Below are 18,047 nucleotides of genomic sequence, written 5' to 3'. Positions count from 1 at the left end.
GAAGTATTTCTGGTAACACTTTATTTTACACTCTCATTGTAACATATGTTGCATGCAGTTACTATTGACAAATTATACAAATTACAAATTATATAACAGTATTTTTTTAATGTAAAGCATTTCTGAAACATGTACTGAATTTTACTTTTTTCAAACTAAACTAAACTAAACTAAACTTAAGCTGTAAACTTCCATAACATAGTTTCCATAACATACTCATAACATACCATAACATATTATACCATAACTTCCATAACATATTCCATAACATACCATAACTTCCATAACATACATCCATAACATAGTTTAAATCTACATTAATTATTTTAAAATATATTTTCTGTTCTGTTGCTTCTTACCTGATTTTTTTTTAACCTGTGTTGACATATTCGTCCACATTCTGAGATTTGACATAGACGTTTTTTTTTCAGAGCAACATAATTTATTTAAAGTTAATACCATTTAGTAAAATTAACCACCACTGTCATATCAATTATAGTATCTTTAATCAATTAGTAACTTTTTTTCCACGATTTGACATTGTCTGTACGCGCTCACGAGAGAGACTCCTCCTGTGCGCGTGCTCGTGAATCAGGAAATATGGCGGCGCTCACTCCACTCAGTCAGGTAATGACTTTAAAAGTTGATTAGAATCAAAATTGTAAAATTAATTTGCAGAGAATTTTTCTAACTTATGTCCTCTGGTTGTATAAAAGGCTGTTACGTCTAGTTTAAGCATAAACGCATCAACGCTGGTTTCTCATGTGAAACGCGCGCGGTAATCGATTGTTGTTAGCAAATATTTCTTATTTATTCTTTTCAATTTTGTCAAGTAATATATTTTATCGACGTCCAGGAATTGACTACTGACCGATTTTCGCTTTCAAGGACGCTGTTTTGCAACTTTTTGACTTGCTTTATGTCTTGACAGCTGTAACACCCACGAAACTGATACGAAACTGATCAGTTTATATGATTAACATTTGATTTATGTCAGTGACAGCAGTGAATTTTGTTCAGAAACTGAAGTCTTATGTTTTATGTCAGCAGTCCGGTTGTTTACACTTTCTTTAAAGAGAGAAACCGGTTTTCATTATGTGACGTCATCAATGCCCCTTCCATTAATCATATATAATTTATACATCCAGCGATTTTCTGAAAAAATCATATGACTGTAATCTATTGACCAATATCAACATGAATAATAACAATTGCAAACCAAAGTGATAGTTAAACTTTAGGATGAGGGTAAATATGCAGATTTTTTTTTTTAATGAAAATAATATATATATATATATTTTTTTTCTATGACCCAAACATGTTTTTGACAAGCTTTATGCTGTTCACACAAACTGGCAAGTTCATTATATTAGTAACGCTTTACCAACACTTTTCTCATTATTTAACATTAGTTAATGCATTAACTAATAAGCAAAACATTTATTACATACAGTATTTATTAAGCTGTTCATTGTTAGTTCATGTTAGCTCAGGTCCATTAAATAATATTAACAGATACAACATTTGATTTTTAATTAAACATTGGAAATTAACATTAACTAAGATTAATAATAACGGCTTTAGAAGTATTTTCATTGTTAGTTAATAATAAAACCTTATTGTAATGTGTTTTATAATTTTACTGTTCTTTTCCTATTATTAATTTTCCATTCATATTTATGCAGCTATCAAGTGGAAACCCTACATATGAGAGCTTATACAGACAGGTAAATTCAACTTTTACTTCCTGAAGGGAGAACATGTATAGAAATTACAAATGCTGTTTAAAAATGTAATCAATAAAGCCTTGATATATTATGTGCGTAATCCGTATAATATGAATATATTGGCTGATATTGATAATGTGTTGTTGTTCATCTTTATTTTTCCTGACACTGTTGTGTTTTAGGTGGATCCAGGAAACACTGGGAAAGTGGGCGCTGCAGATGCCGCTCAGTTCTTGAAGAAATCGGGTCTTGCAGACAGCACATTGGGTCAGGTGAGAGAGAATAATCACATCTCTGAACATCTGAAAACAGGGTTTCCACGCGTCCTTGAAATCCTTGAAAATTTGTGAATCTGAAAAAAAAAAAAAGTCAAGGCCCTGGAAAGTTTTTTTTAAATAAACATGCATAGATACAGGTCATTGAAAGTGCTTGAATTTTTTTTGTGCAAGAAGTTTTCTTATTCCCTCCGGTCCGCTAATGTGTTATATCGCCAACACTTCGTGGCCTATGCACACTAGCTTGCTTGATTTACATTAGTTATGCGTGTTTACGCGTTACTTAAAGGTAGGGTAGGTCAGAATTGTCTAAAAAAACTTTTATTCAAATTTGTTTAAACTGTCTTTATATACCAATACATAATTAAAATGCAAGTACTTTGAAAAAGAGAGTATAAAAATTGAGTGACTCTAGTGTATATAATCTTCAATAAACACAGCTCATTAATTCCATTCACTCCCACCTAAAAACGGGTGCGCGACTGCGCGCACGTGGGCGGAGCCAGTAATGGCGGCGGTAGTCATGACGACGGAGAGTGACAGTCGCGCAAGCCAATCACTTGTTTCGTCCCGGTAGGAATTAATTAGCTGTGTTTTTTGAAGATTAAATACACTAGAGTCACTCAATTTTTATACTCTCTTTTTCAAAGTACTTACATTTTAATTATGTATTGGTATATAAAGACAGTTTAAGCCAATTTGAAAGAAAGTTCTTTAGACAATTCTTACCTACCCAACCTTTAAAGGAACACTCATTTTCCCAACATTTTTCATCTCCCCTAGAGTTAACCGGTTACCGTTTTCGAATCCATTTAGCCGATCTCCGGGTCTGGCGGCACTTTTAGCATAGCTTAGCATAGATCATTGACTCTGATTAGACCGTTAGCATCTCTCTGTTTTGATATTTTTCCTATTTAAAACTTGATTCTTCTGTAGTTACATCGTGTACTTAGCCTGGCTAACGCCAGACCCAATTCTCATTGAGACTTGGGTCTGGGAACCACATGTTCATTTTCTCGTATTTGAGGCGTGGTCTACGAATGCGCCGGCGCCGTTTATTGGGTGCTAAGAATGTCTATCAAATGCGCCTGTACGTAGCTCATAGCCAATCGTTTCCATTATACCAGATGACGTATGTAGAGAAATGGTTTAACGCCAAACGCTGCTCTTTTTTTCTAAATAAAATTGCGATCTAAACTACTTAGAACAATATCTAAGGCTGCATCAAAAGGTAGCTTTGCGTCTGCTGCCATGTTGACTCCATAGATATTAACCGATATAAACAAACTGCTTAGTTGTGTCGCAAAGATGTCGTCATCGTCTTGCTGCTCCCTCCCCGTTCTGTGATTTGTTCCCTAAACGAGGCGAAAATCAGGTCCATGGTTTCCAGACTGCCTTTCAGCGAGAATAAAATCGCGCTGCGCAAAGGCAGTCTGGGGAAACCCAGGCTATCGTGTACTAAGACCGACAGAAAATGAAAAGTTGTGATTTTGAGAAATTTTGAGAAGTTGCCGATATGACTAGGAACTATTCTTTCATTCCTACGTAGTAATCAAGGAACTCAATGCCGTACCAGCAGCGCAATGATATTACACAGCGCAAACACAAACTTAGTGCCGGTCACGTTGGAAGTTACCGAGCTGGGGACTATTTTCAGGCGCTGCGTGATATCATTGCGCACAGTTCCTTGATTACTACGCAGGAATGAGAGGATAGTTCCTAGCCATATCGGCCTAGAAAATCACAACTTTTCATTTTCTGTCGGTCTTAGCACACGATGTAACTACAGAAGAGTCAAGGTTTAAATAGGAAAAATATCGAAACTCTTTGATAATTTTTTTGAGAGAGATGCTAACGGTCTAATCCGATTCAGTGATCTATTCTAATAGTGCTACCACATGAAAACGGTAACACGATGTAACCTTGCTCTCACTTGAAATGTGTCCCCACGTTAAGTCCTTGAATTTGAGGGTGTTGGACCTGGAAAGTCCTTGAAAGGTCTTTGAATTTAACCAAGGTGTGAATTTTAAAGGGTTAGTTCACCCAAAAATGAAAATAATGTCATTAATGACTCACCCTCATGTCGTTCTAAGCCCGTAAGACCTCCGTTCATCTTCAGAACACAGTTTAAGATATTTTAGATTTAGTCCGAGAGATTTCTGTCCCTCCATTGAAACTGTATATACGGTATACTGTCCATGTCCATAAAGGTAATATAAACATCATCACAGTAGTCCATGTGACATCAGTGGGTTAGTTAGAAGTTTTTGAAGCATCGAAAATACGTTTTGGTCCAAAAATAACAAAATAAGACTTTATTCAGCATTGTATTCTCTCCCGGGTCTGTTGTCAATCCTTCACAGTTACGCTGATGGCGTAAGACGCTGATGACGTGTTATCTGGTGCGCCCGAGCTTCATTTATAAACTGAGGGAAACGCACGCTGTAAAAGCGTCTCATCCGCGACATGCACATTTACGCACCATTAAAAAAATTATATCCACGCAAACAATGTAGAATAGCTTGAATATAGCGTGCGTCTCCCTCAGACTGTAAACGAAGCTCGGGCGCACCAGATAACACGTCATCAGCGTCTTACGTCAGCAGCATCACTGCGGAGTCCTGAACGCAGATTCACAACAGACCCGGGAGAGAATACAATGCTGAATAAAGTCTTATTTTGTGTTATTTTTGGACCAAAAAGTATTTTCGATGCTTCAAAAACTTCTAACTAACCCACTGATGTCACATGGACTACTGTGATGATGTTTATATTACCTTTATGGACATGGACAGTATACTGTATATACAGCTTCAATGGAGGGACAGAAATCTCTCGGACTAAATCTAAAATATCTTAAACTGTGTTCTGAAGATGAACGGAGGTCTTACGGGCTTAGAACGACATGAGGGTGAGTCATTAATGACATTATTTTCATTTTTGGGTGAACTAACCCTTTAACCCAAGGTGTGGGAACCCTGTGAAAGCCTTGAGATGCAGCGCTTGAACTATTGGTAGGAAATGACTGTGTGTCTTTTGCCTTTCTTTGCAGATCTGGGATCTGTCAGATCCTGAGAGAAAAGGTTACTTGGATAAAAAGGTAAATACCATTGATTCATGTCAAAAAATAACCTTTGCCGTAGGGATGCATAACGATTAATCGCAATTAATCGTTTGCAGAATAAAAGTTTTTGTTTACATCATATATGTGTGTGTACTGTGTATAATAATTATGTATATATAAATATACAAACATGCATGTATCATTTTCAGAAAGAAATCTATTTATATATTAAGTATTTATAATTATATATAATATAAAATATATTTAAATATAAAAATGTATATAAACATGTAAATATTTTTTAAATATATACATGCGTGTATTTATAAATACAGAATTATTTTACACAGTACACACACATATATGATGTAAACAAAAACTTTTATTCTGCAAACGATTAATTGCGATTAATCGTTATTAGGGGTGTAACGGTACATGTATTCGTACCGGACCGTTTCGGTACAGCACTTTCGGTACGGTGCACATGTGTACCGAATGCAATCATTCACGTAAATTAGGCTAGTTTTGTGTGCGGAACATACGTCAATTCCGAGTTTCCACACGAACATATTAAGTGTCGGAAGTCTCCGCGTTGCACAGATTAAATCTGATTAATCGTTTTTGTGATTCAAATACATGTAAAATATTACCATCACATCTGTCTTCCTGTGTGCGGAAATTTGTTTATGTTGCTGTGACAACGAAACACGTGCACACGCGCCTGTGTTAAGAGCGCTTGTAGCTCCGTGCGCGCTGATGCACTCATCTGTGGACATTTACGAATGCCTTTCTGTTAAAAGCGGGCTTTCCACACAAACAAACGTACATGTGTTATTAGTATGAGAAAAAAAAATAGGATTTTAACTCGGGTCGGGCTCGGACATAAATATCGCATAAATAAAGATCACCACATACACGGCACGTCATGGCCAATATTGGTTTGAGAGTATTTTATTTAGTGGAGAACTTTGCAGCAGTATTTTATTTCTTATTCTTTTTTTATTTTATATATTTTCTATTTATTAGCCTATATTTTATTAAAAAAGTGTGTTTAAAAGAGTGTAAACAAATTGTTAAAAAAAAGTTTATAGTAAACAACCAGCAGTTTAATGATTTGCATTTCTTTCCCTTACTGTACCGAAAATGAACCGAACCGTGACTTTAAAACCGAGGTATGTACCGAACCGTGATTTTTGCGTACCGTTACACCCCTAATCGTTATGCATCCCTACTTTGCCGTCATAATAATATCAGCTCTCTTGTTTGGAGTCTTAGGGTGTGTTCACACTTGTAGTTCTGTTTGTTCATTTGGTCCGGAACATTATGGCTTACAGTTTATGAAAACCCCAAATTCAAAATTAGAATATTGTGAAAAGGTTTTCATAAGCTGTAAGCCATAATCATCAAAATTTTAACAAATAAAGGCTTGAAATATCTCACTTTGCATGTAATGAGTCTATATAATATATTAGTTTCACCTTTTAAGTTGAATTACTGAAATAAATTAACTTTTGCACCATATTATTATTTTTCGAGTTTCATCTGTATAAGGCAGGAACATTGTTCAATATGTCAGCTATAGAAATGGAAACATTAGCTGAATTAAAAAACAACAACATCACAAGCTGGCTGTAATGGACAAAGTTATTAGTTATTTACATTTTTAACAAATACATTCACATCAAAAAATTTCTAAGGCTCTGCCTTAATTTTTAGTTATTAATTTTAAAGCTATCTGTATGAATGCAGTGGATTTGTGTTGTTTTGAGTTTAACTGCAGTCTCTATTCAGGGTTTCTTTACTGCACTGAGGCTGGTGGCTTCTGCTCAAGGAGGAAGTGATGTCAGTCTAAACAGTCTAAGCCAGAACACACCCATCCCTAAATTTGTGAGTATTGCCACTTTGGATATCTGAAATTAAATTCAGTGATCCACATAATGAGACCCTGGATCACAAAACCAGTCACACAAATCTGTGGCAATAGCCAACAATACATTGTATGGGTCAAAATTATAGATTTTTCTTTTATGCCAAAAATCATGAGGATATTAAGTAAAGATCATGTTCCATGAAGATATTATGTAAATTTCTTACCGTAAATATATAAAACATGTATTTTTGTGAGTGAATGCAGCACAATCGTGAACATAAATGCACAACTTTAAAGGAGATTTTCTCAATGTTTAGATTTTAATGCACCCTCAGATTCCAGATTTTCTAATATTGTCCTATTCTAAGAAACCATACATCAATGGAAAGCTTATTAATTCAGCTTTCAGTTGATGTATACATCTCAATTTCATAAAATTGACCCATGTGACTGGTTTTGTGGTCCAGGGTCACATGTTGTAGATTTAATCTGAATAGCATGTGTAATAGGAAAGATGTGTTGAACATTTGAACATCTGAATGCGTCACATCCTTAAAATATCTCGAATCACTGTCGGCCAGTTGAATATGTTCGCTGATGTTGACAGTTAATCGCAGTTAATGCGTTTGCATGCTGATTTGTAAGTCGTTCTGGATAAAAGCATCTAAATCAATACATGTAAATGTGTGTTTTGCAGAGAGACACCGGTAGCCCGTCCCTGAACATCACAACCTCTGTCGCTGAATCCAACTGGATACTGAAGGTTCAGAATTACTGGAATAAAATGACATTTGTGATTGAAAACTCATTTAATGCGGTCTCAGATTCTCTCACAATACTTCATTGTCTCTTTTCCATTGTGTTTGGCTTCACCAGCCGGAAGATAAAGCAAAGTATGATGGGATATTTGAGAGTCTGTGTCCAATTGGTGGGTTGCTGTCAGGTGATAAAGTGAAACCAATCCTCATGAACTCAAACCTGCCTCTCGATGTGCTTGGAAAGGTGAATGTCTGCATTACATTGTAATAGGCCTGCACTGTTATAGACATTTTAGACCAATAGAATATACATTTTTACTGATATTTTGTTTTATATATGGCATTTACAGTTGGATTCAAGTGAAATCAGGCACACAAAAATCCAAATATCAAGTAGAAATGATGGGTAACTTTAGAAATATAATGTACTTTTTACTTTAAAACAAACTAAAGTTGAAAAGTTAGGGGTCACTTTATTTTTTATTTTTAAAGGGGTGGTTTACTGCTTTTTTTCTTTGCATGATTGTATTTATGGGGTGCAATATAACATGTCTTCGTTTTTTTTTTTTTTTTTAAGCCTTATTTTTCATAAATTTGACCTTTATTGCAAGCCGCTTTCTCCTCTGTCATTTGAACGACCGGTTGACTTCCTGATTCTATGAAACCACTCCCTCAGACACAGGCATGGGCTCAGATTGGTTAGTTGGGCCGGTGCGTTGTAATTGGCTAAACTGCGCAGTGCACGTTGTCCGGAAACTTCACGCCCATCACCTTTACGGGCGAAAGTTGCATGTGCTCCGGTCAAATGTAAATAATGGTGTCAATACTGCCGTCAGTTTGAGCCAGAATCAGACCCAGAAAGCGGCAATGAAGAGTCAAGCAGAACCTCCCCAAACACGGCTCTTACAAAACGTTTCTGAATGGTAAATTTTTTTTATTATTAGTATTCTATTCTATTCTATTCTACTATTATTATATAATAATTTCGATACGCTGTTACTTGAAAATGCCACTGCTGACACTTGTTAGCTTTTGAGATACGGTTTTCTCCTGATTAAACATTTAATATAACTGAATAAATGACTGAGTAACACCGCAGCTGAAGTTTGCTGTTGCGATTACATATATATATTTTTTTACTTTACACGTTTGTCTTATACACAAAATAGCATCGAACTAACTGGCTACTATAAACAAACAGCTTTGGCATTGGTTTACGTTCTTGATCAAATCGAAAAATTACTTCATAAACTATACATGGAAAATACATTTACAAAATTAGTACATAATTACAAATTGCAGGTTCAAAATGTTTGTACGCGTTTGTCATAGACACACGAAATAGCATAACTAAGTGGCTATAACGCGAGCGCTGGCATTTGTTTACGTCCCTGATAAAACTAAAACAATTACGTCTGAAATTATACATGCAAACATTTAAAATTATTAAGTCTTACTTACAGGTTGTGGCCCAACAACGGCTGCCTCTGCGCTTAAAGTTGGAACTGGTTCATGTTTTAGAAACAGTTTCTTGTTTAATCCGGCATTGAATTCGTGGAGATTCTGGAAGCTGTCTTCCGTAAAATGCGCAGCACAGAGAGCTACGATTGTAATTTTCAGGAACATAATAAAACAGAAATTGTAGTCATTGTTGACGAACTACAGCGTCCGTAGGAAGCCCGAACACCGAAGACCTGACAGCTGGGTGAAAATAACACACTTTCGACGGCATGGCTGCAGCTCTCCACTATAATTCTTCCTCTTCCACAAAGCCGCAGAAATATGGCCACGCCCCATTTTTTGCATATTCCGGAGGGAGGGTTGATGTAAATGTATGGGTTAGCTACGTATAAAACCCGGGAAGTATCTCGTTGTAGTCCCATTCGAGTCGTTTTTGTAGGCATTAAAACTTCCTGATTTTTAAAAGACAATATATCTGCTTACGTTGAGCTTTCAGCGCAGCAACTTTGCAGATACTGTTCATGCACCAACAGCAACATTACACACTATTTAAAATGAAAAAAGTGAAATCGCAATCAACCATCCCTTTAAAGAAACTATATTTTATTCTGCAAGGAGGCATTAAATTGATCAAAAGTGACAGTAAAGATATTTATAATGTGACAAAAGATTTCAAATAAATGCTTTTATTTTGAACTTGCTATTCATCAAATAATCCTGAAAAAAAAATAAGCAGCGCAAACTTTTTTACTGATATTATGGCCATTGTTTTATCTTTTTTGTTGGTTTAGTTTTATAAACAGCATTTACAGTTTTAATCTAGAATTGGATTCAAGTGAAATCAGACACATAAACATCCAAATATCCAGTAGAAATAATAGGAAACTGTTTAGAAAAATAATATACTTTTTACTTAAAAAACATACTCTAAAGTTGAAAAGTTTGGGGTCATTGTGATTGAAATTTTTTTAAAATAATATTTTATTCTGCAAGGAGGCATTAAATTGATCGAAAGTGGCAGTAAAGATATTTAAAATGTTACAAAAAATGTAAAAAAAAAAAATATTTTGAACTTGCTATTCACCATATAATCCTGAAAAAAAATGAAGCCGCGAAAACTGTTTTCAACGTTGATAATAATCAGAAATGTTTCTTGAGCAGCAAATCAGCATATTATAATGATTTCTGAAGGATCATGTGACACTGAAGACTGGAGTAAAACTTAAACTTACAGACGTTTGAAGGGTAGTGTATACAGTACATGTTTAAAACATTTTTTTTTAAATATTGTTTGTTCCAAAAATGAACAATTCAAACTTTTTTTAAATTTTATATAAAAATGCTAGTATTTGATGCACTTTTTAATGTTGTTTAGATCTTTAGTATATTAGTGAATGTTTTTTCAACTTTGTATCTCCTTTGTTTTGTAGATTTGGGATCTCAGTGACATTGACAAAGATGGGCACTTGGATAAAGATGAGTTTTCAGTGGTGAGTCAAATGATGCATCAAACAAAATACCACCTTATGTGCTTTTATTATTAGTACTTTGCTCCAGACATGAATGATTTCTCAAATCATGTGTCTTGAGTTGGGGAGAGGGGTGCTGTTATTTTACTCACTCTAATTTTTAATATTACTCACACTGCTCAATGTGCAATATATATCTCAAAAGAGATCATAGTGTAATAAGTATTTGTGGATATTATTCTCTGTGACACTTCTGTGTCGCAAAAGAGATCACATTATTTTACGATTACAATTTTCTATGCCGATTCTGATTTTTCATTGAGTTTGACCTGCCGATGCCGATTTTAGCCGAGTCCAATTTCATTTTTTCTAACCACTTTACAGCACACACAAATATTTATTTTCTATAATTTTTTATATTTGATAAAACACCATATAGCCTACTTTTACCCTAACCAAATAATACAATTTAAGCACTTTTTGTAGGGCCCTATAAAATCTGTTCCCAAATTCCGTTTTATTTTTTCCCAAATTCAGTTTTTTCCGTTTTAATTTTTGCAAATTCCTTTTTTTCCGTTTTAATTTTTGGGAATTCATTTTTTTTTTTTACCCTTTACTGTTATTTTAGTCGTAAAAAGAGTGTGATTTTAATGTTAATGATTAATGATTAACACAAATAAAATAGGAATGACCTTAAATTTATTTATTATTATGGATGTCACGATACCAAAATTTCAGTAGTCCATACCGATACCTTTTACGGTTCTCGGTACCAATTTCGCTATCACAGCAAAATCTGTTGGAACTATTTTTCTATTTTATTTAACTATTTGAAAAAATAAATAAAATTCAATTCAATGACTTTATAATTTATGACGGTAATCATAAGTAAGTAATATATATAAGCATTGAAGGCTACATGCTGTTTAAACGTATATTGCTTATAAAAAGATCAAGTGAAAAATAAGCAGCCTTCTATGCACACATTACTACTGTATAACATGCAGTAGCCTAATATAATTATTTCTGTCAATTTCTTCCAGTTAAAACAAACTTTTATTTTGACGGTTTGCCGAGAATACCTTTGAGTTTCTGTGTCTGTATATGATATGACGATATGACACACGGAAGCGACTGAAAGCAGCGGAGCCTATTAGTAGGTACCGGTACTACAGAATTTCATTCCAAATATGTAAAATTCCGCGTTAACACTAGATTCCGCATTAATTTGCCAATTCTGTGATTCCGTGATCGCAGAAATTATAGGGCCCTATTTTTGTGTGAAATCATATTTATTTTGTCGGTCATGGCCGATCATGTGAAAATCGGCGAATTCCGGTCACCAGCCGATCTCTACATTATTTGCTTTATAGAGTAAGTATTTGTGTGGATTAGGGATGTGAATTTCTACCAAAAATGCCATTCGACAATCGAGGAGCAAAAGTCGAATATCGTTCGAAAATCTAATAAAACCCCCCCCAAAAAAACGCACACTCACAATGACCGAAAGGGAGGCCAATTTCATCTTTAGCGATTTGTCAGCAAACAAACTGTTTATTAATTGAACAAGGAACATGTTCTCGTGTTTTTTTTTTTTTTTTTTTTTTTTTACATATTAGGCCTGTGGTAGGCTAATTGGAAGAAGAAAAAACTAATAAGCACGACAGTCCGTTTGTGCATCGCCCAAACCAGATGCTCGTTAATAATAAATAAAATAAATGCGGTAGGATATGTCATAATGATTTTATGCGAACCTGCCTTGTTACCGGCAATAGCCTACTTTTTAAACAAATTAGTTTCAATCAAACTATTCATAGCTTAACGCGTAATAGGCATATGTCATATTCTTGTTAAAAAAAAATAGTGTTCTGGGAGGAGACGTGAGCGTAACGTCCAGCCGCGGAGAACACCCGCTCGGACAGCACAGACTTTTGATATTAAACAAAGTCTCACCTTTCAAATTTGGTCTTTTTTTTTAAAGAAATTTAAACAATAAATACCGTTTGTGGCTCTTTAATGTGTGTGACAGATCGCTGTGTCACCTCAGTTAAAGCTGCTCGTGAACCGATCATCTCTTCCTTCTAGTTCATTTATAGCATCAAATAAACATGAATGAACATCAGAAGGAATGTTGTTTTAACCGCGGAAAGACGTCAGTACACTCCGCTTCTCAAGTTTAAATCCTCCCATGTTAATCTACTAACTCTCCTGACTGCTTTGTCCGACAAAATGGCGGATGGCGAAGTATGATTGGTCAGATCACCTGTCAATCAAGTTCCCTGCGAAGGGTCAATTGCGCAAAAATATAAAGATTTTCGAAAAAGCTACTTTATGATCGAATTTCGCGCGCAGTTCGACTATTCGAAGATCGCGACTCATCCCTAGTGTGGATATTATTCTCTTATGTATATATACAGTTGTTGAAAAATCTGAAAGAAAAATTCCAATGCTCAACTATAGGATAAAAGCTCAATATATGCGTTATATATTCACATGATTTGCTCATTGCAGGTGATGCGCCTGGTTTATGCAGCCAGAGAGAAGGAGCCTATGCCGTCCACCCTCCCTACATCTCTCATCCCTCCATCCAAACGTAAGAAGTTTCCAGGAGCTCTCCCGGGATCCGTTCCTGTTCTTCCCTCCAGTCCGTTCCTCATGATGGAGACCCTGCGGCCCGTGCCGGCGCTTTCCAGGAGTCCTCTGGGCAGCAGCTCAAATCTGTCTCCATCAAACTCCATGAAGCGCTCCACCCCGACACCACCGCAGCCTCAAACACACACACAGGTGAACACCAATGCACAAACACAAAATACCTGTCCAACCACATTCTTATCAGCTCCTGGAGCTGTAGTCTTCACGTTTACTACAAAATAATGCACTGTGAAAGTTTGTTTGATTGGGCATGATTTGCTACATTATTTAGAAACGATAAACAACCTACAGTTCTTTCACCAAGTAAGTAAGTTAGTTACACAGTGACTAAACCTGTGTACAGAACCCCCCAAAAATTCTCTCAAACGTTCTCATTCAAACAGGGTTCGTACACTCAAAAATTATATGTTGGCTTTAATTAACTTTTTTAAGGTTCCACATAACTGGATTACGTTAAACAAACATAATTTGTTCATGTAACTTCAACATCATGGAATTAAGTAATTTTAAGCGACCCAATTTTAGTAGTCTCAAAGTGAATTTTTTAAGGTTTACTGACATAATTCAAGTTTTTTTTTATTTTCATTCATCCATTAATATTTTATTTATTTTAGTGACACATGATTAAATTGATAGACTATAGCTAGCTATTTGCTAGCAGAAGGATATTAGCATCTTAAATGCTAAGATTTACATGCTCTTTCAACCAAAGCAGTTGTAAGTAACCAAATCAGTCCACAGCCAAACAAAATGCTCCACTCTTCTCCACAATGGTAACCCACTGTAATTGAAATGGTTTTAATCATTTCAATGTACTTGAACATGAAACACAATTACACACTATCAAGTCTTCCCCTTTTCTCACTTTCTCAAAAAATCATAAAATAACACTTCATTTTAACATTTATTCTCTCTTAATTCAACCATATGCAAAGCATGCTGGGAACTAACAAGCACCGCCCAGTTTCAGTTAAGAGGTACTTGAAAAGTGCTTTACTTATTTAAATACAATATATATAATTTTTTTTCCGCAAAAACAAGAATACAGTCTTTTCAAGCTAAGTTAACACTGCAGTCCGTCTGATAAACCCCCATCAGACCGTTCCTGGATATGAAGTACGCCAACATTATCATATAAAATATTATTTATTGAGCAATAATAGCCATTATAAACTTTGTATTTAATATATATTATTAAATGCGTTGTATTTTGGATACCATCTATCTGTAATTTATTTGTTTAAAAAATCCTAAAGATATTGTTTGATAAGTGCTTAAAAAAACAAAAAAGTAGGGCTTGAATTATTTTTTTACAGTATCTGTACGAACCCTGTTCAAATGACTTTCACTTTATCAGCTGCCAGGCACCATAAAAGATTGAACCATTTGAGATTTACGGACTGTGAAGTTTTTGTCTTCAAGCCATTTGCGCAAGAGTGTGCATGTGGTTTGTAAAATTAGAATATTGTGAAAAGGTTTTCATAAGCTGTAAACCATAATCATCAAAATGATAACAAGTAAAGGCTTGAAATATCTCACTTTGAGTCTATATAATATATTAGTTTCACCTTTTAAGTTGAATTACTGAAATAAATGAACTTTTGCACCATATTAAAATTTTTCCAGTTTCACCTGTATTTAAAATAATGTAGGCCACTTTTTACTTGTAACACAAGCCATTTGGCATTATGAAGACCCACAAATATTGCCCCATTGCATTATTATACATTATATTCAATGTTATATATAGTACACTAAAATATGAAAACGTACATTTTTCTCACACGGTAATTTTTTTTTTGGGGTGAACCATACACAATACATATTGTCACTATCCACAATACATATTGCTGCATATTTCATATTGTGATATATTGTGACACGATATAATGTTGCACTCCTAGTACCCACAGATGCATATGGAAAATTCACATAATGCATGTTGCAAAAATAATATGAGCCATATGTGATTCAAAATGTCCCCTAAATATGTGTTTGCAGCCGTCCTCTGATCTCTGGGTGGTGCCGGCGGATGACAGAGAGCAGTACGAGGAGATCTTTGATCTGGCAGACTCTGATTTTGATGGGACGGTTGGAGGAGGTGAAGTGAAGGATATCTTCATGAACTCCCGGCTGCCTCAGAGCGTCCTGGCACACATATGGTGAGATTAAACAGAAAAATGCAATCGTAATCTAAGTAAAGTCACCCACAGCCTTTTTAAGGGCGTTTTCACACAGTCTGCACCAAGGTCCGAACCAAAGTTCATGTTTTGATGCATTTTATACATTCGGTTAGTTTTGGTTTGGTTTCACATTGCAATTATGCGAGCGCACTGAATAACTTTACATGAAATGCGTGCGTCCTGTCGTCATCATCTATGTGGACTGCATCTCGACATTGATTGGTTTGTAAACGGACGTGCGTCTGACGTCAGCGTTGTCAATTCAGCGGGTAACTTTGACAACAATGAATGAACAGGCGCATATCATTGCCACTATACTGGTATTATTACGGCATTACTGCCTGCAGCACCAACTATACGCGAGGCTAGTTAAAATTCGCCAAATGAACGTCCTCGTCGTGCGAACATTTGATCGTTGCCGGCACTAGGGGCCACCGGGACTAGGCCTGTCGCGATAGTCAATATATCGACTTATCGCACGATATATGGAAATGAGCATGATTATTTTTGGTGCTGCAATATATTGCGACTGATAATTTTTTTTAGAATGAAAAATAATACAAATATTTATTTTTACATAAAAATGAATGTCAGAAACATTTTAGTCGATTGCGCTGTCATCTTCTCTGCTCTATGTGTTGGAGGCGGGGCTCAGGCAGCCTCTCCGTCTCCACGCACGCACACACACGCACACACACACACAGAGCGGACACTGACAGGTGAAAGGAAGGCGTGAACCCACTGTGTTATAAAGTGTTCTGTTTCGTGACATGGTAAATGGTAAATGGACTGCATTTATATAGCGCTTTGACAGACCCAATGGCCTCCAAAGCGCTTTACAATATTGCCTCACATTCACCCATTCACTCACTCATTCATACACCGACGGCGGTGTCAGCCATGCAAGGCGATCCAGCTCGTCGGGAGCAGCTGGGGTTAGGTGTCTTGCTCAAGGACACCTCGACACTTGGTCAGGTGGAACCGGGGATTGAACCACCAACCTTCCGGTTTGTAGCCAATCTACATGAACCACTGAGCCACTGCCGCCCAGGCATCTACATCTACAGGCAGTTAGTAAGAAAAAGTCCAACATGGACTTTGTTTCAAAGCCGCAATCTTCAGCAGCTCCGGTGTGGGAACATTTTGGCTTTAAGCCGAATGAGAGAGGAGAGCCAATTAACGTGAACGAGCCGGTATGTCGACTCTGTTTTTAAAGCGGCTGCAACGAAAAGAGGCAACACAACTAACCTAAAATCTCACCTAAAACATAACCATCCCACCACAGCTGGTAACATTGTTACCCAAGAAAGATCCGGCCTTAAGCGCCACAAGGTAAACATGTTGGTGTTCCTCTCGGAATCTGCCTAACAATTAAAATCCGGATCTGGCATCAGAAATGGCCTGTTGATGATCTGTGTGTGTGTGTGTGTGAGACACTTTAAACTGACTTTGTTAAACATGTTACTTTGTTTTAGTTAACTTTGTTTAGAGTTCTAGTTCTTGTATCTTGCACTTTTTTGTTAACAAAAGTGTATTTATTATTTATTTGTTTAATTTATTTTGGATATATTTTTCACATTCTTTGTTTTTCGAAAGAGTGTACTTGCATTATTATGCTATTATATTGTCATAATGTAATCAGTGGCATAAAATGGTCTGAAAATGACAATAATATGGTTTATCGTGCAATTAATTTTGGTGCAATATATCGCACAACAAAAAGTAGTTATCGTGACAGCCCTAACCGGGACTTCCTGTAAATGCTCTGAAAGTCCGAACCATATAGAAAATGCTTTCACACTAGAAACGAACCAAACCTTTGTTCAGTTTGATCCGGGGGAGATTTCACACCCGTCATTTTGATGCTAGTGCTTGCAAAATGAAGCTTTTGTGTTCTTTCATTAGTCCAACAGCAGTAAGATTTATGATATGTTGCACATTATCTATCTTTCATGCATGTGTTCATTGAAGCATAACGTTGTTGTCTGTTGTTTTGGTCTTCAGGTCGCTGGCGGACACTCAGCGTACCGGCAAACTCACCAAAGAGCAGTTCTGTCTGGCGATGCACCTGATTCAGGAGAAAGTTAAAGGAGTGGACCCTCCTCAGAGTCTGACCCCTGACATGATCCCACCGTCAGAGAGAGGGGTCGCCAGCTCACCTGTGAGTGGACCACATGCATCCTCTCACGTTGCATGCATAGCAGCTACGTTCAGACTGTCAGTCCAAATCCGATTATTGTGCATATCTGATTGGTGCATTTAAAGGTAGGGTAGATCAGAATTGTCTAAAAAAACTTTTATTCAAATTTGTTTAAACTGTCTTTATATACCAATACATAATAAAATGCAAGTACTCTGAAATAGAGAGTATAAAAAACTGAGTGACTCTAGTGTATTTAATCTTCAATAAACACAGCTCATTAATTCCATTCACTCCCACCTAAAAACGGGTGCGCGACTGCGCGCACGTGGGCGGAGCCAGTAATAGCGGCGGTAGTCATGGCGACGGAGAGTGACAGTCGCGCAAGCCAATCACTTGTTTCGTCCCGGTAGGAATTAATGAGCTGTGTTTTTTGAAGATTAAATAC

General features: G+C 36.2%; 1 protein-coding gene across 2 annotated transcripts in view; it reads left to right on the top strand.

Moving 5' to 3' along the window:
- The first annotated feature begins 473 nt into the window (after positions 1-473).
- Positions 474-18,047, top strand: part of eps15l1b (epidermal growth factor receptor pathway substrate 15-like 1b) — a 58,154-nt gene continuing 40,580 nt past the window's right edge. The window contains exons 1-11 of one of the 2 annotated variants that reach the window (XM_079612879.1): positions 474-627; positions 1,686-1,727; positions 1,910-1,999; positions 5,055-5,102; positions 6,858-6,953; positions 7,634-7,699; positions 7,813-7,938; positions 10,586-10,645; positions 13,136-13,408; positions 15,278-15,438; positions 17,464-17,620. In XM_079612879.1, coding sequence (XP_079469005.1) covers positions 601-627; positions 1,686-1,727; positions 1,910-1,999; positions 5,055-5,102; positions 6,858-6,953; positions 7,634-7,699; positions 7,813-7,938; positions 10,586-10,645; positions 13,136-13,408; positions 15,278-15,438; positions 17,464-17,620 — 1,146 coding nt within the window. In that variant the 5' untranslated portion in view covers positions 474-600. The remainder of the gene's footprint in view (positions 628-1,685; positions 1,728-1,909; positions 2,000-5,054; positions 5,103-6,857; positions 6,954-7,633; positions 7,700-7,812; positions 7,939-10,585; positions 10,646-13,135; positions 13,409-15,277; positions 15,439-17,463; positions 17,621-18,047) is intronic. The other variant, XM_079612878.1, reaches the window with a different exon arrangement.

This window comes from Phoxinus phoxinus (assembly GCF_949152265.1).
Source record: "Phoxinus phoxinus genome assembly, chromosome: 5".
Lineage (NCBI taxonomy): Eukaryota > Metazoa > Chordata > Actinopteri > Cypriniformes > Leuciscidae > Phoxinus > Phoxinus phoxinus.
The sequence above is the reverse complement of the archived record's forward strand: the minus strand, read 5'-3'. Positions and strand labels throughout refer to the sequence as shown.